General features: G+C 42.6%; 1 protein-coding gene across 2 annotated transcripts in view; it reads left to right on the plus strand.

Moving 5' to 3' along the window:
* SYN2 (synapsin II) overlaps positions 1-26967 on the plus strand; it is a 341584-nt gene that overhangs the window by 269620 nt on the left and 44997 nt on the right. For both annotated transcript variants that reach the window (XM_054976925.1, XM_054976926.1), the window contains 3 exons: positions 10251-10313; positions 14725-14867; positions 21580-21654. In XM_054976925.1, the coding sequence (XP_054832900.1) occupies positions 10251-10313; positions 14725-14867; positions 21580-21654 (281 nt within the window). The remainder of the gene's footprint in view (positions 1-10250; positions 10314-14724; positions 14868-21579; positions 21655-26967) is intronic.

A 26967-nucleotide genomic window follows, 5' to 3' on the forward strand; every position in this document is an offset into this window, starting at 1 on the left:
CTCTTGGTGTTTTCATTTTTACCAAACAATAACAATTTTTTAATGTGTAAAAAAATTCAAAATGGTGGGAACCATTTCTCTGAAGCCCCATCTCTTTTTCTTCCCATCTTCATCTCAATATCTTACGTACCTAAAAATATAAATTTGAAGGTATGTCTTAGAGAACATTTCTCTATTATTTTTAAATTAGATAAGACTTGGTTAAATGAGCTTCACTCCACAGTCTATAAGACAAGACAAGAACTTAATCAAGATGTATATGCCTGTATAATAGATCAGTTTTACCTTGTCCTTCTTGATATCAGCCTAAGAAGTCATAGACCAGCAATCATGTATCTGATGTTGTACAGCAGAATCTTCCATTCTATATAACCTTCAGATGCCTTACAGTTTTGCTGGATGCATTTGTTAAGGTGTAGAGAAAGTAAAAGACCATCAGAAATGTTAAATACACAAACTGAATGCAAGGATTTGGCTCAGTTGCCAGTGGCTGACTCTAATGGTTAAATGTTGTTCAAAAACAGTTGCTGGGTAATCATCAATATATTTCATTCTCAACATAGCCAAATCCAGAGGTTGGAGTCAGGAACAGACAAGACATATTTTTCTATAAACCTGAAAAATACTCCAAATTTGCAGACAAGTTTGAAATACAAAAAAAAAGTGCCCTGGGTATTAACACACACACACACACACACACACCACCACTGCCCCAAATAATAGAAGCAATGCCTGTAGCTTTGCCCTCAGTGGTCATTTCTAGGCAATCACAATAGTATTGCCTTGGTTTCTGTCAGTAAAAAATAGGGGAATGGGCAGGGCCCTTTTCAGGCTGTTTTGGCCTTCATGAGAAGATTGAGAGCCAAGCTACAATTGACGAATTACACTTGCCTGGCAAGTGAACAGACTCACGTGTATTCCTCCCTGTTCACTTGCCATTCACTTGCTCTCCAGGCAACCACCAGGCAACTTGCTATCACACAGCTTGCATGATTTACCCAGGTCCAGGTGCTTGCTACTGTTCAACAGCAGACACTCCACAAAAGCCAGTGTGATGTAGTGGTTAGAATTTCAAACTAGGATCTGGGAGACCTTGGTCCAATTCCCCACTCTGCCATGAAAGCTCCCTGAGTGACCTTGGATCAGTTACACATTTGCAACCTAAACTACCTCTAACATCACCAGAGGCTGGTCTTCCTTTAAAGAATGTTTCCATATGCGTATCCATGCAAGTTCCTGTGACAGTAGTAGTAATCCAATTGCATCATGGTTATCAGGGCAGTTAAACATACTCTAGACTCTTGGAGGCGCTACTAAGCAATAGCTTACAAATTGCTTGGGAGCTGTTTTATGTAGAGGCCATTGGCACTCAATATAACAAATTTTAAGTAAACTGTATTGTCGAAGGCTTTCATGGCCACCTACAAAAAACTAAAACGAGATCCCACTTGCAAAATCACCAGGCTAACAAATGCACTGATCAAGAATTCTTCACAACATCCCGACACGCACAGAAAACTATGCAAGACTGAAGCACAGCCACCTAGACTATATGGACTCCCTGAAATACATAAGGATTCAGTCCCACTCCGACCCATTGTGAGTGCCATTGGTTCACCGACATATGAATTAGCTAGACATCTGGCAGATCTCCTGCAGGACCACATCGGGAAAACCTCATCTTACATCAAAGATTCAGCAGATTTCATCAACAAAATCAGTTCTCTGAAACTCAATCCACAAGACATACTTGTCAGTTTTGATGTTGTATCCCTGTTTACCAAGGTTCCAGTAAAAGACACTATTGCACTTATTAATCAGATTTTCCCAGAGGATGTAACAGCCTTATTCCACCATTGTCTGACAACCAGTTACTTCCAATGGGACAACGAATTCTATGAACAGATGGATGGGGTGGCCATGGGGAGCCCACTCAGCCCAGTTATAGCAAACTTCTACATGGAACATTTTGAAAAAACAGCTCTAGAATCAGCACCCCACAAACCTAGTGTATGGTTCCGGTTTGTGGATGATACATTTATCATTTGGAGCCATGGGGAGGAAGAATTGATGGGGTTTTTGAATCATCTTTGAATCATCCACCTGAACATACAATTCACAATGGAGAAAGAAATCGAGGGAAAACTCCCATTCCTGGATACCTTGGTCATCCGCAAAGCAAACTTTCAGTTAGGTCACAAGGTCTACAGGAAACCAACTCACACTGATCGGTACTTACACAAAAACTCCAATCACCACCCCCGACAGAAAAGAGGCATAATGAAAACATTAGTGGATCGTGCAAGACGGATATGTGAGCCGCGCTTTCTCAATGAGGAAATTAATCATCTAAACCACGCACTTCAGGCAAATGGCTACTCCAGAAATGAAATCCGAAGAGCAATCAAACCCAGGATGAATCAAACAACCAAGGAAAAACAGTCTCCTACAGGAAAAGTGTTTTTGCCATATATCAAAGGAATTACTGATCAGATGGGAAAGCTTATGAAAAAGCATAACCTTCAAGCAGTATTCAGACCCACCTGAAAAATACAACAGATGCTACAATCAGCAAAAGACAGTAGAGACCCCCTCACCTCTGCAGGAGTATACCGTATACCCTGCAGCTGTGGACAAGTTTACATCGGGACCACAAAGCGTAGCATCCAGACAAGAATAAAAGAACATGAAAGACACTGCAGACTTGGACAACCGGAAAAATCAGCAGTGGCTGAACATAGCCTAACTCAAACAGGGCACAGTATCTTATTCCAGGACACCAAAATACTGGACAACACTTCCAACTACTTTGTCAGACTGCACAGGGAAGCCATTGAAATTCACAAGCATAAGCAAAACTTCAACAGGAAAGAAGAAACCTTAAGAATGAACAGAGCATGGTTTCCAGTTCTGAAAAACACCAGGCTAACAAAACATTCTATCCCCGACAATAGCCCTGCAGAGAAGATTAGCACATCAAGTACCAATCCATATGCAAAAGAAGCTCCTCAGGATACAGTGAAGCCTCCCGCCATTAGCATTCCACACCCCGGGAAACTCTTACAGGATGACTCAGCTCAACCCCACCCCTCCTGAGTAGATACAAATGACCTACATCTTTTCCACACTGTGACACTGAGAGATCTCTGTCTTTTGGTGCTACACCTCTGAAGATGCCAGCCACAGCTGCTGGCGAAACGTCAGGAACTACAATGCCAAGACCACGGCAATACAGCCCGGAAAACCCACAACAACCATCTTTAAGTAAACTATTTATCTAATTTTCTAAATTCTTCATAAAGTTCCAAACCTTGTATATCCTTACTAGTGTGTTAAACCGGAGTGAACTAGTTAGAAAACAGGTATTTTGGCATATGTTGTAAAGAATTTCCAATGAGAAACATCAGTATGATATTGTAAAGAACATTGGGATACATACCAATTGGTGTAAGGCATCTACTCTGTATTTCTAGTGATATTTCTAAAACATAAAAGATAAAAAAGCTTTGCCTCCTTCACATCACAGTATAGCCAAGCTTATTTCCAAGAACAGGAGACAGCTTATCTCTCTTATTTCACATAATCTCATTATTAAAAAGCACAATTATGGTATTGCAGAGCTGCTGACTTTTCATTTAGGTATTCATCAGCACTGCTTGACTGTTTGTGTGTAATGTAAGTTAATAGCGTATTATCTTTTGCAAATACACTTTAAGTATTTTAGCACGTAGGATCTGTATTTAAAAACACACTGTTCTTTTCTTCTATTCCATGCCATGTCATATTGCAAAACAGAGATTAAAATGTGTGATTAATTGGGCTTGTTCTCTCCCTATTTAGATATCAGGTTTACATCTGTTATCATCAGATTACACTTAAATTCTAAAGTCAATTTCAAAGTTTCTTTCCCTACTCTTCTGTATTTCTTTTTTCCTGTACAAGCATTATTTCAGCATTTGATTCTATCTCTTGGTACCTAACAGATTTAATTCTAAGCTTTGTTTGTGAATAAGCAAATAGTGTATGCCTATTAATTAGTTATATTTCAATGTTGCTATGTTATTGATAAAAAGTGTAAATAAAGAATATTTTAAAAAACAGAGAAAGCATGCTGGCTAGAGATGGGCACAAACCGAAATATGAACCAAAATTCGTGACAGATCAGGCCAGTTTGTGGTTCGTGAACCAGTGGTTCGTCAGATCTCATTTCTGATGAACCGCCACAAACTTTAGGCTGGTTCGTTTGGTTCATTTTTCAGTTAATCACTGCAGACAGCCTGGAGCCAATCAATCAGTTTCCTAGGCAACAGGGATTGGACTTCCTGCAGACCGTCTGCTGACTCAGAAGTATTCTTCTGCTGATCCAGAAGTGACCTTCTGTTGATCCAGAAATGGTGGTTTGCTGGCCTGGAAGTGGTATTTTTGCGAACCAAAATGAACCGACTCATGAACTGGGGCAGGTTCGTGAAAGTTTGTGGTTCATGGTTTGTGAAACATGATGAACCACGAACTGCGTGGTTCATTTTTTTCTGGTTCATGCCCATCTCTAATGCTGGCCTGGTGTCAGCAGTCATATAATAAGGCTTTTGCCCATCCGCAGAGCCAGCCATGGACACAGGGTTGCCACTTCTGGCATGGAAAATTCCTGGAGACAGTACCTGGGGAGGGTAGAGCTTGGGGATAGGATGGACATCAATAGGGATGGGATGCCACGGAGTTCACCCTCTGTGGCTGACGTTTTCTCTAGGTGAACAGATCCCTGTAGTCTGGAGAGCAACTGTAATTCTGCAAGAATTCCAGACACCATGTGGAGTTTGGCAACCCTGTAATGGACATCAGAGAGAGAAAAAAACACTTACCACAGACCACTGCCATCATCACAAAGCAGCTCTCAGGTTGTCATACTAAAACTGGGAATGAATACATACAGATTCAGAAAAGGTACTTCTCAGTGATCTCAGGAAAATATGGAGTAGCATTAGAGTTGCCAGCTCCCACTCAGGGCAGGGGAACCCCCCATCCCTCCTGCCACCCCCATCCCTGCTTACCTGCAGGTAGGAAAGTATCAGGAGGCTGGATAGAGCTAGGGTTGACAGGTATCTGGTATTCACCCAGACAGTCCAGTATTCTCTTGGACTGTCCAGAGAAAACAATATCAAAATACTGGACACCTGGCCCAGGCAATGGAAGGAGGCTCTGTTGCAACCTGGGCCAGCCTTGCTCTGGCATTCTACCCCTCAGTGAGGCTGGCCCAGGAGAGGGAAGGAGATGTGCACCGCCACCTGGACTGGCCTCGCTCTGCCACTCTGCCCCTCAGCAAGGCTGTCCTTGTGAAAGCTACCTGGGGAGATTGGCAGATGATGTCACTTCCAGAAGTTATGTCATCACACTGCCCGGGAGTGCATGCATACACAAAGCACACATACAAAGAATTCTAATCAGGTAAGTCCAGGTTTTTCCCCCCTATTCCATCTGGCAATTCTAGATAGAGCCCCTGAAACCTGTAACAAAATGGCACATGTGCTCTGGGGGCCTTCTGCTGACATCACTTCTGAAAACTAAAGTGACGGGAGATCAGTGGGGCCAAACTGGCCCTAAACATAGCACTCCCCTGCCCCCCAGTTTGAAGGTAAGGTGTTGAACAGCCCTAAGTAGCATGATGTTAGTAGTGTGGCACAGTATGGCATTTTCTTTCATAATGTGAGGTAGCAAAAGGGAAGAAGTCGGGTGGCATGGCATATATGTACATCAAAAGGGAAGAAAAGAGCCTAAGCATCCTGCAGCAGCTACCACTGTACTGTCATATAGAGGAACTATTGGAAACAAAAGGGGCCACAGATCCTATACCGTATTTTTTTTTAACTGAAAGGACTTGAAGGAAGACATTTTTGGTTTGACACCTTCTAAGGGGAAAAATTGAAGGAATATATTGTCGAAGGCTTTCACGGCCGGAGAACGATGGTTGTTGTGGGTTTTCCGGGCTGTATTGCCGTGGTCTTGGCATTGTAGTTCCTGACGTTTCGCCAGCAGCTGTGGCTGGCATCTTCAGAGGTGTAGTATGTCATAAGGCAAAAACACTTTTCCTGTAGGAGACTGTTTTTCCTTGGTTGTTTGATTCATCCTGGGTTTGATTGCTCTTCGGATTTCATTTCTGGAGTAGCCATTTGCCTGAAGTGCGTGGTTTAGATGATTAATTTCCTCATTGAGAAAGTGCGGCTCACATATCCGTCTTGCACGATCCACTAATGTTTTCATTATGCCTCTTTTCTGTCGGGGGTGGTGATTGGAGTTTTTGTGTAAGTACCGATCAGTGTGAGTTGGTTTCCTGTAGACCTTGTGACCTAACTGAAAGTTTGCTTTGCGGATGACCAAGGTATCCAGGAATGGGAGTTTTCCCTCGATTTCTTTCTCCATTGTGAATTGTATGTTCAGGTGGATGTTGTTGAGATGATTCAAAAACCCCATCAATTCTTCCTCCCCATGGCTCCAAATGATAAATGTATCATCCACAAACCGAAACCATACACTAGGTTTGTGGGGTGCTGATTCTAGAGCTGTTTTTTCAAAATGTTCCATGGACCCCTCCACCTACAAAAAACTAAAACGAGATCCCACCTGCAAAATCACCAGGCTAACAAATGCGCTGATCAAGAATTCTTCACTACATCCCGACACGCACAGAAAACTATGCAAGACTGAAGCACAGCCACCTAGACTATATGGACTCCCTGAAATACATAAGGATTCAGTCCCACTCCGACCCATTGTGAGTGCCATTGGTTCACCGACATATGAATTAGCTAGACATCTGGCCGATCTCCTGCAGGACCACATCGGGAAAACCTCATCTTACATCAAAGATTCAGCAGATTTCATCAACAAAATCAGTTCTCTGAAACTCAATCCACAAGACATACTTGTCAGTTTTGATGTTGTATCCCTGTTTACCAAGGTTCCAGTAAAAGACACTATTGCACTTATTAATCAGATTTTCCCAGAGGATGTAACAGCCTTATTCCATCATTGTCTGACAACCAGTTACTTCCAATGGGATAACGAATTCTATGAACAGATGGATGGGGTGGCCATGGGGAGCCCTCTCTGCCCAGTTATAGCAAACTTCTACATGGAACATTTTGAAAAAACAGCTCTAGAATCAGCACCCCACAAACCTAGTGTATGGTTCCGGTTTGTGGATGATACATTTATCATTTGGAGCCATGGGGAGGAAGAATTGATGGGGTTTTTGAATCATCTTTGAATCATCCACCTGAACATACAATTCACAATGGAGAAAGAAATCGAGGGAAAACTCCCATTCCTGGATACCTTGGTCATCCGCAAAGCAAACTTTCAGTTAGGTCACAAGGTCTACAGGAAACCAACTCACACTGATCGGTACTTACACAAAAACTCCAATCACCACCCCCGACAGAAAAGAGGCATAATGAAAACATTAGTGGATCGTGCAAGACGGATATGTGAGCCGCACTTTCTCAATGAGGAAATTAATCATCTAAACCACGCACTTCAGGCAAATGGCTACTCCAGAAATGAAATCCGAAGAGCAATCAAACCCAGGATGAATCAAACAACCAAGGAAAAACAGTCTCCTACAGGAAAAGTGTTTTTGCCATATATCAAAGGAATTACTGATCAGATGGGAAAGCTTATGAAAAAGCATAACCTTCAAGCAGTATTCAGACCCACCCGAAAAATACAACAGATGCTACGATCAGCAAAAGACAGTAGAGACCCCCTCACCTCTGCAGGAGTATACCGTATACCCTGCAGCTGTGGACAAGTTTACATCGGGACCACAAAGCATAGCATCCAGACAAGAATAAAAGAACATGAAAGACACTGCAGACTTGGACAACCTGAAAAATCAGCAGTGGCTGAACATAGCCTAACTCAAACAGGGCAGGCTAACAAAACACTCTACACCCGACAATAGCCCTGCAGAGAAGATTAGCACATCAAGCACCAATCCATATGCAAAAGAACCTCCTCAGGATACAGTGAAGCCTCCCGCCATTAGCATTCCACACCCTGGGAAACTCTTACAGGATGACTCAGCTCAACCCCACCCCTCCTGAGTAGATATAAATGACCTGCCCACACCTTTTCCACACTGTGACACTGAGAGATCTCTGTCTTTTGGTGCTACACCTCTGAAGATGCCAGCCACAGCTGCTGGTGAAACGTCAGGAACTACAATGCCAAGACCACGGCAATACAGCCCGGAAAACCCACAACAACCATTGAAGGAATAGTTTAGCTGTGTGAGGACTATGTTTATGCCCCCATGTTACCACAACCTGTATGTTTGGTTGACTTCAGATCTTTTGAGATCAAAGTGTAGCTCCTAAGCAGAGTTACTTCTTGTAAGCCCCATTGCCTTCAGCTGACTTAGAAGGGGTTGCTTAGGATAGCTCTGTAGGCCTTTGAGCTGCAATTCTAGTTGTAGTGTGACATTTTGTTTATTAATTAGGCATAGGTTAAAGTTACAGAAAGATACGGTCAGATTTGCAGAACCAGAAATGGGATAGTTAATATTTCCAGATTCTGCCATTTGCATGTTCTACATAGTTATACTTTTCCAAGTTTCAAAGACAGTATCCCATTCAAAGCAGACAGAGCCTTAATAATACCAGGTGTATACCAGGGGTAACTTGAGTTAGGGTTTTAAAAATTTCCAAACATCTACTTTAAACTTTGCGAGTTCCATCTCATAGCTACTTTCCATTATTATGTTCAGCATTTACTGTGGATAATAAAAATATATAATGGCAAAAGTTATACAACTTGCCATAAAGGTTTCCATATCAAAGCTTTTTTACAAAAGACAAGCACAACATTTTTAGAGGTATAGAATGAGGATATGTATCTACACTGACTCAGGTGGGATGCATTATTATGAAATACGAAGTGTAAAATTGTGTAACTGCATACAAACGACTTCCAGCATATCTTGTTTAAAAGGGAGGGAATGAAAATGCATATCAAGATTAAAAGACTGCTCCAACTAGAAGTAGGATTACCTCCTTTTCTTTAAAGAAAAAAATAACCATAGATAACCTGGCATTTAAAAAAGAAAAAAAAGAAAAACAGCCACATTGCTCAGCCAGCTGACAACCCTAAAGGCAACTGTATTATTTCATTATATGAGATACAGCAGTCTTTGGGCTATTGGTGCAATGTCTTTTGTTCAGCCTGGAAAATCTCATGGGACAAAGAAAAGTAAAAATACCTTAGGACATAACAGGTTCTATGTCAAGTTCTGTATTTTCAGAGAGTAAATACAGTATAGCTATGAGTAATACACTTCTTCCTGTTGTAGGAAATCATCCTGCTCAAAGTGTTGTCCATCGGTGAGCACAGCCCCAAAGTATTTATTAGCCCCAAAGTGTTTGTTCATTTCTTCTACAGAAGAGCATTTATCTTTTAGAAACAGACTAGGCTCTTGAGTCTCCATAATTTTAAGTAATAGACTGGACAATGGCAATGGCATTTCATACTGGAAGTTTTTGAGCCACAGCGGTAGCAATAGACTGGACAAAAGCTATCGAGCTTCTCCAGTAACTGCAAGCTAGGGAAGAATTGTGCAACTCACTGAAGGAATGGGGGAGGGGTATCAACATCTTCTGTTGAAGCTTATTTCAACAAAATAAAACTGTTCGTAGAGCTTTCAGACTATGACTTTGCTAAATTTTATATTCATATCATTGATAGTCTGATTTTAGTCTAATATTCATATCATTGATAGTATGGTAGTCTGAATTGGCCACAGTCTGATACAAAGAACAGAGAAACCTCTGCATGACACACTTACATGTTAAGGGAAAGAAATCCTGCATGGAAAATTTATATTTCTTATGTTACCAAAACTAAAAGGCAGGACTGAGATCAGTGCACCATAGTAATAAGGATGGCCCATTGAGAATACCAATTTACCTCAGACAGATGCTGAAGACAAGCTGCAGAGAAGTTAGCCGTGTTAGTCTGTGGTAGCAAAATCAAAAAGAGTCCAGTAGCACCTTTAAGACTAACCAATTTTATTTTAGCATAAGCTTTCGAGAATCAAGTTCTCTTCGTCAGATGCCTGATACAGAGACAAGCTGAATTCTGACTGCCAAGATTTCCAACAAACCCATTCTACCTACAGAGAAGTGTGATCATGGTAATAAAATGTCCATTGCCTTGCCAGAGCCACCATTTTAAATCCTGTTTTTCTTTCTTGCCCTCAGCTGACATTGCCAGCATTTCCTGTTGTTGTGAAGATCGGACATGCTCATTCAGGCATGGGAAAGGTACATATGCTATTTATCTATCTTGTGGAAATGTAGTGGGGCTACTTTTTAAAATCTATTATACTGCTTGCTTTGAGCTTTCTAAATGAAGCACTTAAGATTTCAGCGCAGCAACTAGGCAAGTCAGTACTGAGAGATATGTGCTGCTGAATTCAGCGAATCCTAGGATTCATTGTGCATGAACACAGCTTGTTGCCAGACTTGCTTGCATGCTTGCTTGCCTCTTCTTCCTGCCTTTCTCACAAATAACACAATTGAGGATTCCAGGTTTAAAACTGCCAGTTACCTATAACAGATGAATGCAAACATGCTTTTATACCAGAGTTTGTTTCCTGCCCCCGAACTAGGATTCTAGTGGATAGTCACAGTTAGTTTTAAACCAGGATTCTTTCATTGTACTCTGTCCAGGAGAGAGGGAGGGAGGAAGAGAAAGAAACAAAGTGTGAGCATTCAGGCTTAATGTTGGCTTGATATGAAATCTGAATGCAGCCATATTCAGGAGGCCAGATGAGTAAGCACTTTGAGCATATGCCTAAAGTCCTCTTAAAATGATTTTGCTTTTCATGAAATAGAACAAAATATAGAAGAAAAAAATGTATATGTATACCTGTGCAAGAAATATTATATACACGTGGCATAAAGATTTTCCTTTATTTTACATGACTTATGTCAGTTTGTATTAGGTCTATTTGATTATTGCACATTTGAAACTGCCTTGCACTGAATCACATCAATAAAGAAAAAGTTGTATCAAGTTTGGGGGAGGGTAACAGAAGCAAAACATCTACAGGTGCCATCAAAAAATAGTTTACTCTGTAAAGTTTATTGACAGCACTTTGAACAGTTTGATTTTAGTCAAGCATTTACCCTTTATTTTTGAATAAATGGGGGAGGGGGATTGTCTGTTTTTTGTTTTTCTCTTTTTAAAAAAAATATTTTTCATTATTTTTCACAAATACATAAAACAAACATGAGACAGTTATCATTATGCTTGCCTATATCCGTGATCTAGTTCTTCACTTCCTATATTTCATCCTACTACATCTTTACCTGTGAGTTATATTGTATCATATATTACCCTTAATATTACATTACATTTAGTCATTGTATTTGTTTGTCATCCATTTGTAGAAGGGATCCCATGGTGCAGAAATGTCTTCCATTTGTACTTTCATTAGTGAAGTCAATTTGTCCATTTCCGCAGTTTCCATTACTTTCTCTATTAGCTCTTCTTGCTGTGGAATTCTTTGTTGTTTACAGTAAGACGCTAGTAAAATTCTAGCTGCCATTTACTACATGAATTATCAAATGTTTTTGCTCTTTGCTCATATCCGGCATAGAGTTTAATAAAAAAGTTTCTGGTTTGAGCAGAATTGATATCTGCAAAATAGTTTATATTAGTTTGTGTACCATTATCCAATATCTATGTACCTCTTTACAGGACCACCACATATGAAAGAATGTCCCTATACATTTTTTACATTTCCATATTTTTAAACATTTTAGCCAGTCTATCTGGTGTTAGATACCACCTATGAAACATCTTATATAAGTTCTCTTTGAATGTAGCAGACTTAGTTATTTTAATATTTACTTTCCATATCTCATTCCACTGAGCCGAGTCGATATTATTACCTAAGTTCCGTACCCATGTTTTACATTTCTCCACCCCTTCATTTTTTTCATTTACATTAGGAAGATATACATTTTCTTGATCAACTTTTCCTCTGAATCACGTAACAATTTTTCAAACTCTTTTTGTTCTAAATAGAAACCCCTCATTTTTATCTGTTTTTTGTTTTTCTCCTGTGCATGCTTTCTTCCTGTATTTTTATACTGTTAGATCACTGGCCCACTGAAACTAGTATTCACTCCTCTGATTGGCACTGATTCACCAGAGTCTCAGGTAGAGGCCTTTCCCACCTCTATTTCTTAAGACCCTTTTTATTTATCAGTGCTAGAAACAGAACCTGGTATTTTATGCATACAAACCCTGTGCTCTAACACTGAGCTATGCCAAACATAGATCCAGCATCACCACACCCTGCAGCTCTGCAAGCAACACCACCAGTTGAGCCATATAACCCAACCTGAAAGAACACTCTCTCCAACACTGTCCAGTGTTATATTCTCACATATATTCTATTCTCACACAATCTATTCAACATTTTCTGTTATAATGGTTTACTTGTAAAATCAGACATGTCTATATGCATTCAACTGGAATGTTTACTATCATATTTTTTCACAACTGGCAGAAGAACTTTGATCTACAGTGCCTCTTACACAGTTAAATGATTTAGAGAAAATCAAACAGTGGCACTGGATAATTGGATTAAACTATACTCTGCTGATCTGAAACAGGCTTGAGAGGATTATGTAATTGGCATCATTCAATTCTGCCTAATGATTTGACATTTAGAGAAAAGCAAGTATTAATGCATGGTTCACATACATTGTTCAGTTATAATTCTGTGCTCAAATATTTCATATGCAAGTTGCAGTGCTGAAAACAAAATAAGAGAAAGGAAGTGTTGAAAATTTTAAATACGTATGACAAGTGACATCATTCTATGAATCAATTTGTCATGTTGCTGTTCAGGTCCTTATTTTTCTTCTAGTACCATTTGAATTTGAGGCATTATTTATTTATTAGTTTATTTTAGTTTACTTTTGTCTATAGCCTGCCTTTTCATTAAGATTCAAGGTGGATTACAAAATATTTTTAAATATTTTACAATATTATAAAAACAGCATAAGACATCTAATAAACAATGGAATAGGGCAAGAATAATAGAATTAGAAAAGAATGGAAACAGAAAGCTTTCTAAGGCATGATATGATATAAACAGTGCAGAAAGTGAATTACAGAGGCGGAAGACAGTGCAATTAAAGCAAGATGACACAGGCTGCTTCCGCACGTCCTTAATCGGACAGCCTACCCATGGAACTATGGCGGGTTATCTCACTCACTACACACATCATCATTTCTCATGCGCGAACGGGTCATGATGATCCAGGTTTTTAAGCATTTTTTGTGAGACCTGTTTTGGTCCGTGTTTATTTTTGATGCAGGTTTTCTGAACAATTATCCTACTGTATCAATGCATGCGGAGGGTTTTTTGCACTTTAGAAGAGCCCTCCCACAAATCTCCAACCCCTCCTCTCACCATTACCCCTCCTTTAAATATTATACATCCGTATGGCTTGCATGCATGATCATATAATTCCCCTCTTGTTATTACTTTTTTTAATGGTCCTTGTGCTATTACAATATCTACATATACAAAGGGAATCTTACTACAGTGATTGCTACATTGGATCACTCAGCAATTGGACTATCAGTCTAGGAACAACACTGAGAATGGAATGCCATTTCTGATTTTATTTTAAACTAGCAATAAGGCCTATTGTTTGGGAAAATACAATGGGCCCTAGCAGCGCTTCCTACCCCCTTCCCTCCGTAGCATCAGTCAAGGTGGAAATCAGGGAAGCGATTGCAGGCTCCTTCCTCCTCCAGCCCCTTGGCTGCTGCTTGGCTTGTGTGCAGCCCTCCCAAGGCCCTGCAGAGGTGGCAGGGAGCCCCACCACCCTGGCCACTGCGGGACTTGCTGCTGCCCCGAGAAGGCAGCAGGGAGGCAAACTGTTTTGCCCCCAACTCACTTCTTATCCCTGTGTCCAGCCTGCATAGGGATAAGGAGTGAGTGGCTGGGAACACGGTTTGCCTTTTATATAGTAGGATATGGAATTGTGCAATTGCGCTACTCTACTGTTTGCATATTTATGAATCACTTTTGCATTTCGTTTGGGGAAGGGTGGCCCTCAGCACAGTATAGTGCCATAAAGCCCACCTTCCAAAGTAGCCATTTTTCTAGGGAAACTGATCTCTGTAGCCTGGAGATCAGTTGTATTCAAGGCCCCCACCTGGAAGTTGGCAACCCAGTTTGCTTAAAGATTGATCCTAGCTTTTGATGAAACTTTCCAATTTGTTCATATATGTGATTTTAAAAGTTCAGTTTGTTCTAATAGGTTCACTTTACATTAAGCAGTCTAAAATAGGACACACAGAGTTTCTGGGTCTAGGTACACAGGCAGAGCTTTTTAAAAAACACTAAAATCTCACTAGTCAGTCATTTGGCAGGAAATACGGGGGCGGGGGGGAGATGTTTCTTCTTTTGGCAGAAATGTGTGGCAACATTTTAACCTTGCAAAAAGGGTCTGCAATCTGTATGTCCAGTCATAGCTCCTAGAAGAATGAGGGAAACTAAAGTGCACTGCACCTGTTATGTAATATTTCCCCAGGTAGCTGGGGATAATTTTGTAAAACATGTATATATATTGGGGTTTTCTTTGCAAGACAAATCTAACTTTTCCATTTTCTTTCTTTTTGTCTCTCTATGCTATATAACAGGTCAAAGTAGACAATCATTATGATTTTCAAGATATAGCCAGTGTGGTAGCACTCACTCAGACCTACGCAACCACCGAACCCTACATAGATTCCAAATATGACATCAGGATCCAAAAGATAGGCAGCAACTACAAGGCGTACATGTGAGCAAGACATTCTATTCTTTCATCTTCCAATTTAATTTTCAAGTTACTACAATCAGATTTCTTTCCCCTTGTGATATTACTATTATTGTAGTTTTGAGAAAGTACTTTGCAATACTTCAGTAATAATGTAAATCAACAAAGAAAATAATGCAGATTCTAAAAGAATAATTTGTTAATAAAATGGCTTGAATAAAGAAATGTTTGGATGGATTTACCAAAAGTCCCCCACATGAGCTCCATGGTGCTTGCCAACATCATTCCTGGCATCTTCTAAGTGTTTTTAGAAAATGGACAGGGCTGGCAGGGCTTCTGATTGGCCATTGAAGATCTGATTGGCTGTGCAGATTTTTTAAAAACATTGCTTTAGCAGTTGCTGCAACCAAGAATCTTCACTAAATGATTGAAGGTAAGCAGTATGTATGCAAATAAAGCTGCATGTATGCAATTTTTTAAATATGTTCGTTTAAAAAGGCACCATGCTAAACAGAACTTCTGTCTAAAATGTTGAAAATTTACTATTAGAGTTATGGCTAACCTCTTTGCCTGATATTTTCTAGTTGGCTTCACCTCCAGCAGCCGAATTCCACGGGTGCCTGCATGCTCAAAACCCCTGGTTTATACAGTTAGAAGATGAAATTATTAAGGAACATGAAATAAAGAAACACTGCACAAAAGTTAAAGAGATAAGGATTGTACTGCACAAAAATGAAAGAGATCAGGATTGTCTGAGGAAGCTTCAAGTTAAAACTGGTGTACAATTCCTTTCCATGTTGTGAAGCAACCCTACATATAAACCTTTAAATGTTACTAATCCATAGCCATGTTTGCTAACCTGCCTGGCTACCTGCCTAAGAATGCAATCCTAATCAGGGTTCCACCATCTAAATCCATTGAAATCAACATGCTTAGAAAGGTGTACCAGTGCTTAGGATCAGGGGTGTGCAACAACAACAACAAAAGATTCGGATGTGCAACAAAAAAAGATTTGGGAAAAAGAGTCAGAACTAAGTGCTTTCTGAAGTGGCAAGCCATTTGCAAGTGGCAAGAACAGTGTCGCTAAACTTCCCACCCCACTGCTTATTTCACCTAATGGGAGGGGGACAAGGGGGTGCTTTAACTTTCAAACCTGATGCCACTTGCTTCAGCTGACAGGCAGGAAACAGGCTGCCCTGCCCATCAGCTGAAGCAAGCAGCACAGGGTTTGAAAGTACCCTTTTGGAAAGGGGCACTTTAATTTTCAAACCCCATGTTGTTTGCTTCAGCTGACAGGCAGGGAGCAGGCTGCCCTGACTGTCAGCTGAAGCAAGTGACGTGGGGTTTGAAATCACCCCTTTCCATGCTGCTTGCAAGCAGCACGGAAAGGGGCACTTTAACTTTCAAATGCCCCACCGCTTGCTTCCCCCCTCCCATAGGAGAAGCAAGCAGCAGGGTATTTGAAAGCAACCCTTTTTGTGTCACTTGTAAGCTTGGTTCCCTCCTCCCCCTCCCATCAGGGGAAAAAAGCGACGGGGTGGGAAGCTTGAAAGCAAGGAGCAATACTGGGCTCGATTCAAGAATCCCGAATCTTTTTGAATCGGGTCTGATTCTCATGAATTTTCTGAATCGGAATTCCAAATCACACACCCGTACTTAGGATTGCACTGTTTCAGATAGTGTGGCACATCAAAGGCTTAAAGTGGGAAAGTATCAATTCATTTTAAAAATGAGAATTTTCAAAAGGTTCTTTGCCTGGTTGCTGCAGAGAGTTTGACAGTGCAATTGTAAGCAGAGTTACACTCTTCTAAGCCCATTGACTGCAGTAGACTTAGAAATGTGTTTCTCTGCTTACAATTCCCTTGTATGTTGCTGGAACATACCAAGCAAGTTGCTGTAGCATACCAGCAAGCTATTCACAAGCCTTTTTAAAATGTGCTTATGATTTAAGTTAACCATTTCAACTGTGCAGCAGCACCTTTAAAACCTTCCTGAAAGGAATTTTTACCAACATCAACAAAAGGAAACATCAGTGACTTCCCACCAGGAAGTCATGGGTAGACATGGGCACGATCCAAAAAAAAATACCGATCAAGCTAATCGTGGATCTGCGCTGGTGACGACCCCAGATCTCCAATTCACTCCAATCAAGTCCCATTTCCGATCTAGGATCTGGGATCAGTGAAGCCAAAGCAGAGGGGCGCCCCCCCACACACACTTAGAGCAGAGGGGGGGGGAGTTTTTAACCCAGCGACGAGCCGCCTCCCCTCAGGGAGGGGATGTTTTCTCACACACACACACGCACTTAGAGCAGGGGGGGAAAGTTTTTAACCCATCCCTGCCTCTCCAAATAGAGAGAGAGAGAGACACCCCATCAACAAGTTTCAGCCAGCTTTTTAAAAAAAGCAGAGATAGAATCCTCCCCACCCGATTTTAAAAGCAAGCAGCCAGTCTTCCAAAAAGCACTGAATGAACTCAGTCAGGAGGAGAGATCTCTTCTCAGTGTTGTTAACTCTTTCATCGCACTGAATGAACTCAGGAGAGGAGCGCAAAACAGCTTCTGCTGATAGCCGCGCTCAAAGCGGCTCTCTTGTTTTCTCTCTCTTAAGTCTTAACCCCTTCCTCTCTAAATCACTTTGCTTATATTTTTCTCAGGAAGCCACCTTTTCACTCACAACTGTTTGCTTTTCCTCGCTAGGGGAAATATTATCAAGTTTCAAACAGAGCTCAGGCATTCCCCTGCCTCCGTTGCCAGGGGAATAGATTGTTGGCGCCTGAATGTCTAGCTTTCCAATCCTATCATGATCACCCCGTCCAGCCCCGGTCCAGCCCCCTCCCGACCGCTGGATTGTTTGCCGTGGAAGACAACGATCCACCAGGTCCCGATTGCGCGAACACCATTATCGTGGGGTTTTTTTTTATCATAATTCAGATCGTGCCCATCTCTAGTCATGGGATACCAGGGGCATCTGACAATCTTTTTCATAACTGCCTCATTTGAAAATAAAGTATTCCTCAAATTAGTTAACAAAAACATTTGAAGAAAACTCTAATTTTTACAATTTTAAATTAGTTTTGGGCCAGTACTGCTGATAGAAAACTGTGCAAGAATTATGCAAAAATATTAAAAAGAGAAAAATATGACTACAGTAAGATTTGAAAGGACCTAATGATTTGTAGTTTTTATGAGTTAATACTGTAAACAGTATTATTTACCTAAGCAAACTTCAAGAGTCATATTAATAAAAATTAGAGGGTAACAACAGTCATAATTTGGAGACAGCCCTCCCCACTATCCCACATCCCTTTTCCTTGCCCCTTCGGCTTACCCCAAATAGTTATCCAGTAATACAGTTAGTATGTAGGAGTTACATCATCCACATATCTAATTCTCAACATGGCCAGATTTGTGGATACTTAAGTCCAAGTATTGGAGTCATAAATAGACAAGACAAGTTTGCAGAAAAAGCTGAAATTTTTAAAAAGGATGTTGTTAACCCTTCCTCCAAAATACAAACAGCAGCTGAAGCTTTAAGATATAAAGATATAAATGCCCTCTGTGGCTGTTGCTAAGCAACCACAGAACTATTGCCAGTTTTAAAACCTTGACTTCTGTCAGGAAAAGACAAGGACTTTCCCAGATCTATTTGGCTTTTAAAAGAATATTCACTAGAGCCATGCCCAGCAGCAACCACCTCCACCAGGTGACTTGCTACCACATGACTGGCACGACTCAGTGTGGATTGGTTCTTTCCTACTGTTCAGCAGCAGCCACCCCACAAAAGCCAGTGCACTGTAGTCGTTATTAGAGTTTCAGACTTGGATCTAGGAGACCCGGGTTCAAATCACCACTCTACTGTGGGAGCTCATAGTATAACCTTGGAACCTTCACAAACTTTCAATCTAATTTCCCTCAAAGAGTTGTTGTGAGGATCAAATGGAGATAGCTGCTTTGGATCTGCATTGTGGAGAACCCCCCCCACACACACACACCAATTAACTAATTAAGTAATAAATATAGCTGAGTTGCCCTCAGCAAGTCGTTGCAGGTTTCGATTCATTTCCTTTCCCATTCTCATGAACATTTCAGACACTCCCAATACTTTCAGTTATTACTGTTACTTGTTTTAGAATGTTTGGTAGAAATAGAGAAGCAAAAAAGTGTACTCCAGACAGTGCTGTGGGAAAGAAGGCCCAGGAGAGTGAAATCTATAGCTACTGATCCTGGAGTTCAACACCAATGCAGAGGCTGGGTGGTTGGGCAGTCAGTAAATTCTAAAGGTACATATTGTTTGTCAAATGGGGGCTTGTTCAGCTTACAAGGGTTTCTTGGGGTATGAAAATGCATGCTGGGGTAAGATTCTGTTCCCAATTGTACAGAAAACAAGTGGGGCAAAGAAAAAGAAGATTGTCTTCTTTCTAGGCAGGGCAAAGGAAACGAGGAAAAGTAAAAGCAAGGGCCAGGTGCGCACTCACCATGTGGAACAGGATTTCGTGATGGGAGGGGGCAGGGACAAATTCAAACTGTATAAAAACTGGGAAACAGAGTTTGAGTGGTTGGTCCAAATATGGATGTGACATGAGTTCTGGGTAGTGTTGCCAATAACCAGTGGGAGACTTACCAGATGGCCTCACTGACAATGCTGATGATGATGCACAGATGTCACTTCCCGGTTATGCCAGAAGTGATGTCATCAGCGCTGCCCATTTCCCCATCCCCCCACTCCATTCCCCCAACTGACAATTCCCTCTTCACGCCCCCCCAGTGGGGGGGGGCACAACAGTGGAGGAACAGAAAGATGGATTAACAAAGTTTTCACCATCTTTGTTTTCAAGTATTTTCTGTTTAGGGAACGAGAGTCTGGCAGCAACCTTAGAAAGAATTTCCCTTGACTTTCACAGCTGAATCACACTAAAAAATGAAAACTTGATCCACTGTTAGATCCTCAAAATCAGCATGAAACTTCTATTATGCTTTACATGTATCCTGATATGTTTAGTCAGTAGCTTCATGTTTCACAGCTGGTTTTCATTTTACCTTTTTTTGTGTGCTTTTAAAACAAGCACAGAATAGTTATTTGAAGAACTGCCATATAAAATATACGCTGTTTGTATTGCTTTAAAGTTACTGTCAAAATCTCCAGTACTATAATCTTCTGTGGTATGTAGATCCTGGAATCACATGATAAGTTGCTTTCAATCTGCTATTGGAGATAGGATATCATGGTGGGCCTTCCCAATAGCCTCTCGCAAAGGGTTATGGACGTATGGATAGGGACAGCTTCAGGTGGGTAGCCGTGTTGGTCTGCAGTAGAAGAGCAAGATTCAGATCCAGTAGCAAAGACTGACTCATTTCCAAGTGTCAGAGCTCCCTTCTTCTGAGACAAATGGACTTTAGTTCCACAGAAATGACTCTGGATAACAGAAAGAGAGAGGAAAATATAGAAGAAACAAAATCACGCACAGACAAAAATACCAAACTAAATGCATCAATTTATATATGAATGAGCATGGTCACACCAGTCTAAAATATATTATGTTCTGTGAATTTGAATTTCAAATGATGACAAATAATGCATCTCTTTATAAAGTCTTGTAATAATTGTGAGAGGAGGCAAATTATCATGTTAAACCCATGCCACTATTTTGCAGAATATAATACAAATGTTCTCACTTTTAACATAGCTGCTTGCTTTCAAATTCTTAATTTTTTCCTTTGTTACTCTACCCGCCCCCCACTCCATATTCAAGGAAAAACCCAAGTAAACAAAACGTAGAATACATTTTGCAAGCCTTTCTTCCGTGTTCACATCTGTTTATTCAGAAAACTGCCCTGTCTGCTCATTAGACAGGAGAAGAGTGCTTGCCTTGTTCCTGTAGGAGGGATGGGCAACTCCAAGCTTGCCCAGCCAAGGGGGTATGGTGCCAGAAGGCATTTAATCCCTGGAAACTCCTCCACATGTGGCCTATTCGCCAGGGACACATCTTAGAGAACAGCAGTGAACAGCACCTCTAACAAGTTGAGTATTTGGGATCTAGGAAAGCTTTGTTTGAAAAAGCTCTGAGAAGGCAACTCCTGGCCCAGGAAGGGAGGCTTCTGGCCCTTTGAAGGGGCTCCTCCTGTAACTTTTCTCCATACTTGCCATTGGGCAAATTTCTTCTCTACTAAAATAAAAAAGTATAACTGTCCTTCTGATTCAGGGAAAAAAACGAAATATGAGAGCCAAGCAAGACATGACAGTGTGGCCAACATGAGAATTTCAACATTTTTAAATCATTTAAAAAATGCCACAAAGGCCTCCACAACACGGCACTCTTGTCCCCTCACTCCCACTCCAGACATTTTCAAGTGCTGAAACAGCCATGGAGTAAGGGTATGTGCTGCCATTAAAGCACTTGATAAGGCACAGGCTTATTGTTCTTTTACAGCATTTTACAATTACTTTAAAATGGTGGCAGCATTCTTATGACAGCCACGAGAATGCTTTCACAACTTGTTTGGCCTTCAGTTAACTAAATACAACATACATTTCATCAACCTTTCCTCCATATTCACATCAAATCAAATTCATCTGTTTATTCATAAAAATGTTGCTAATTGAATTGTACTCTATGTTATGCTGCATGTCAGTTGCTTTGGAAACTTATTAAGAAACAAAAAGTGACTAGTAAATGAACAAAATCAAATGATAACAAAAATGGTCAGTATGTTCCTTACTTAAATATTTCTTCACAGGAGGACATCTATATCTGGAAACTGGAAGACAAATACTGGATCTGCAATGCTGGAACAAATTGCTATGTCAGACAGGCAAGCTAATTTTTGTATATTATGAAATTAAAAGAAAATAAACAGCTTCGAGAAAGGGAACAAGTAGGTTGTGCCTGGCACAGCCAAAAAAACCGAGGGTTTATGGAAAAGAACATAGTCCAGTCTTGTGTTGATGTCACCAGGTTGTGTTGAAATATCACAAATGAATGTGTTCATGACAGGAAAAGGCCTAAAATCCTCAATCCTGCACAGGGCTATGCCCCTCCCACATACATGAAGCCAAAATTGAAGAGTTCTTGATTTAAAAAGTCTTTGATTTCACCATATTGTGACTAGACATGGGCACGAAGAGCATTACGAATGCAAAAAACCCACGAACAGCCCGTTCGTCTATTCACGAACAAGCTGTTCATGAGGCACCATTGCAAACAAACAAGCGGTCATCGCAAGCCTGATTTGTTGCGTTTGTCCACTGTTTGTGAAGCCAGACAACCAGGCACCTTCAATCAATTCCCTTGGCAACGGAGGCAGGGAGTGCCTGAACTCTGTCTGCACTCCTTCTGTCCCCCTGGAAACCCCAATCTGAGCCCAACTTAGCTTGATGAGCAGGTATTGCTTCCAAATGTGGAGCTGCAAATTGGTTACAATTGGTTACATGGAAGCAGAGACCAGGAGGGAGGGAGGGGGGAGGGGTGGTGTTCTGTAGTCATGGGCATTCCAATCTCATCCCTGCAAACCCTGTTAGGCAGTTCTGACTGCCAACCACAGACCTCCTGCTTTTCCCTATGAGACCTCTGCTTATAAAAGGGCACTATGCTCCCAGTTCTGGCTTTCAGTTTCAGCTACCACGGAGATAGTGGGAAGGCCACCCAGAAGGCTCCCCCACACTGTGTCTCCCTGCCGGCTGTGCAGGCAGGCCTCTGAGGGGCCACGGAGCTGGCAGAGAGGCATAGTGCGGCTCCACGGTTGTTGCCGACCCAACAGGACGGTCACACAGGGGTAGCTCCCCTGTGCTTCATTTCCACCCTGGCTCCACAGGCAGACCTCTGAGGGGCCACACAGCTGGTGGGGAAGCCACATGGGGGGCTTCCCCATGCTTTGCCTCCCCACTGGTTCTGCAAGAAGGCCTCTGAGGGGCCATCGAGCTGGCAGGAGGCGCAGCACAGCTCCACAGCTGCCACTGACACAGCAGGAAGGCCACGCAGGAGGAGGTCCCCCGTGCTTTGCCTCTCCGCTGGCTCTGCAGGTAGGCCTCTGAGGAGCTGCAGAGCCAGCAGGGAAGCTGCGCAGGGGGCTCCCCCATGCTTTGCCTCCCCACCGGCTCCACAGGTAGGCCTCTTAGGGGCCGTGGAGCTGGGGGGGGCACAATGCAGCTCCGCAGCTGCTGCCAACCTGGCAAGAAGGCCACGCAAGCGGAGGTCCCCCATGCTTCGTCTCCCCACTGGCTCTGCAGGCAGGCCTCTGAGGGGCCACAGAGCGAGCAGAGAAGTTGCAGGGGGCTCCCCCATACTTTACCTCCCCACTAGCTCCATAGGCAGGCCTCTGAGGGGCTGCAGAGCTAGTGGGGAGGCACAGCGTGGCTCCACAGCTGTAGTTGAGGCAGCAGGAAGGCCATGCAAGGAAGCGCCCCTGCACTTTGCCTCACCGCCGGCTCTGCAGGCAAGCCTCTGAAGGGCTGCAGAACTGGTGAGGAGGTGCAGCATGGCTCTGCAGCTGCCGCCAACCTGTGCTCCCCTGTGCTTCACCTCCCTGCCTGCTCCATGGCCCCTCAGAGGCCTGCCCCTGCCTACTCACTTTTTATCCTGGTGCAGGCGCATCCCAGGGCCCTCAGTGTGCCTGCGCCAGGATAAAAGTGGCAACATGGTTTGCCTTTTATGTCTTAGGATTTTCTTGCTGCCTTCCTTGTTTCCTGCTTAAACCAAATGCTAGATATTTTGTAGATATATGTATTTTTTTAAGTGCCATCTGGAAAATTCATTCTGCTTTCCCTGTGTGACAGGAGACATTTATATGAAATGGGCTCAGCATATTTTTCAGGTATCTTCCCCAATCCTGTAACATACTCAGGGGAGATTAGAATTTGTTACATGCGCGCAAAAGGCACAAAGCTGCACTGAGAATGACCCAGCACATAATCAGGAACTTTATAAATGCCTGATATCATGATAAATTTTAAAGTATAATTTTAGGTCATTTTCGGTCTTCCTGTGCAGTCCCACATGGAACTGCACACGTGCAGGCCTGCCAATTCAGAGATTACTTTAGCTGAAAATCCACTAGGGGGTGCCTCTACCCTTCGCAGTGCATGCATGGCCATTTTCCCACCGAAACAGCCTCTAGGAGGGCAGAGTGCCCCCAGATACTCTCAGTTCCTCTTTTGCCGCCAGTTGAAGAGGTTCTTGCTGATCGTTGAGATAAGTTAGATCTTTACTTCTACCTTGTCGAACTGATAGCTATTTCGGAGAAATCTCTCTTTAAGCACTGTACTCAGGGCAATGGAAAGATGACCAGAACAGATGGTCATTCATTGTGTTTAATGTGCCTGGGGGAAACCTATAACACCCAGTCCTGCCAGCACTGCCTTTATTTCACCCCAAAGGCAAGGGGAGAGAGAGATGGCCACCTGAAAGCCTCCCTGAGGAAAAGGCTCTAGATGTGGCAAAACCCCCAGCAGAGGCAAAGAAAACTGCCCAGGCTGGTGGGTCCAAAGCCTCAGATCCAGCACCAACTCCAGCACCAGCCTCGACTCCGAGACCGAGCACGTCAGGTATGAAGACCCCACAGAGCCGAACCCCATCAGGCACCTCGGAGGCTGTGAAGTGATCGGATCCAAACCAATCAGGTTCGAGGACACCCAGGCCCCAAGACCCTTTGACTCCTACCATTGATGCAGGTCCAGCAGAACTGATACCGGATCCAAACCAGGAACCAAGAGCTCCATCCCGGTCAGATCTGGCAACTGAAACCCGGCAAAGAAGTCGAACGAGAAAAGACCAAAGGAGTCTCTGATGACTCCGAATGAAGGGGCCATAGCCAGAGAGGAACTGTCTCACAAGAAGTCTAAGAAGAATAAACACTTGCACTCCCAGGGATCCTCATCCTCGGTTCCAAGGGAGCAGTGGATGGAACAGCAGGTGCTCATAATTGACCTTCCACCTATGCCATCAGTGAGGTCAAAATCACAATCCACTCAATCAAAATCATGGTCAGACCAGTCCTTGCAAGAGGAAGGTGAGCTGCCCTGTAGATGGCAGAGGTCACATCAGTCCCCTGGAGAGGGCTACCTCTACAGAAATGAGAGGTAATGGTCCCAAGGGTCATTTGATTATCCGGTGGACACCAAGCTCCTGAATGATGTTTTGCACAGGAACTTCTCACTGGAACCTGTTAGAAGGCATCACTCTTTCTTCAGTTCCAGGATGGCATACCAGTTATCAGAGCCGGAGACCATTGAGGAACCCTTCCAGAGGGGAAGGAGTCCTAGCCTACCTTTAGTTACTCCACCGGAGGAGATGGTGAGTGACACCGGGGAAGTCTCCCCTATGGATGACTTCATATCCTACTCCGAGATGCTCATGAGAATGGCAGAGGCACTTAAGATAGACATTACCTCCACTGAACCAAGGTCAAGAGACAAGATACTGCAACACATATATTCAGGATCATCCTTGAATGTGGCCTTCCCCATTATAGAAGGATTTGTAGAAGTGATGACTGCAATAACCTCTAAACCAGCCTCTGCTCCCACCACTACAAAAAAAGAAGAGGCTCTATATAGGACCAAAGACGAGGCCTGCCCACATCTCTTGATACACCCTCCACCATCGTCCCTCGTGACCGAGGAGATGCAGGCGAGACAAAGGCAGGGGGTATATTCAGCCCCGTATCACAAGGAGGGCCAAAAACTGGACACAATGGGTAGGAAGATCTACTCCTCAGCAGCACTGAGTTTAAAGGTGACTAATTATACGGCCATGATGGGAGCATACTAGCTCTTTCTATGGAGCAAAGCCGTAGCATTTCATGCTAAATTGCCAGATGAGCAGAAGTCCTTTGTGAGGGTCATTCAGGAGGAGGCTACTAAGTTGGCATGTCACCAAATTAAGGCAAGCATTAATACATTTGATACAGCAGTGAGGACAATGACCTCTGTGCTGGTTTTTTGATGGCATGCTTGGCTAAGGGCTACGGCACTCCCGGTTGAAACCAGGAATAATGTAGAGGACTTGCCCTTTGAGGGAAAGACTCTGTTCTCCGAAAAAACGGATGACTACTTGTTCCAGAAACACAAAGACTGCCTCACTGCGAAGTCCTATGGAGTGATCCCTCATGCCCAACAGGGGCAAAGGGGCGGACAATACAGACAACAGCAGTATAAGAGTAGGGCATATAGATACCAGCCTTACCAAGGGTATGTGTATCCTAGCCAGAAGCCTTATTCAGCACCACAGGGTTCCTTCCAGAGAAGGAATCAGAACCATAGGCAACACCAGGGAGTGCAACTGCAGCACTCTAAGGAGCCTAATAATGGGCAGAAGCAATTCTGACTAGAGCAGGGGTCAGAGCTGGTCTTTGGGAGTCGATTGTTTAGTTATTACTCTGCTTGGAGCATTATCACTTCCAATGCTTGGGTTTTGAAAATTATTTCTCATGGTTATAAAATTGAGTTTGAAAGTTTCTCTCGTCTGACTATCCCTAACTTTTCTGGTACACACCCGAGTCCCAAACTGGAGACGGAGCTTGAGGCTCTCCTGGGCAAGGAGGCTGTACAACAGGTTGGGGAGGCTGAACCCAAGGAGGGTTTCTATTCCAGATTTTTTATGGTCAACAAAAAAGATGGTGGAAAACAACTGATTTTAGATTTGAGGGAACTTAACGAATTCATTTCTGTCCATAAATTCCGTATGACAATGCTACACATGCCGGGGTGCTGGTTCACTGTCCTTGACCTCAAGGATGCGTACTTTCACATCTTCATCCATGAAGTGCATAAGAAATATCTGCGATTCACATACGATAAAAAAATGTATCAGTATCAGGTCTTACCGTTTGGCCTTTCCACAGCCCCAAGGGTATTTATGAAATGCATGGCAGTGGTCATAGCTCATTTACGTTCATTGAGATGCTGTGTGTACCCATACTTGGATGACTGGTTGCTAATGGGCCTGTCTGAACAGGATGTTCAAGGACAGGTCGCCCTTACACTATGGCTTTGCTTGAGCTTGGGGTTGTTTGTGAACCAAAAGAATTCCAAATTGATGCCTACCAGTGAAGTCCAATTCATTGGGGCTGTTTTTAATGGCTTATTGGATAAGGCATTCTTCCCACCTGACAGGGTTTGGAAGATCAAAG

This window comes from Eublepharis macularius, chromosome 4 (genome assembly GCF_028583425.1).
Source record: "Eublepharis macularius isolate TG4126 chromosome 4, MPM_Emac_v1.0, whole genome shotgun sequence".
NCBI lineage: Eukaryota > Metazoa > Chordata > Lepidosauria > Squamata > Eublepharidae > Eublepharis > Eublepharis macularius.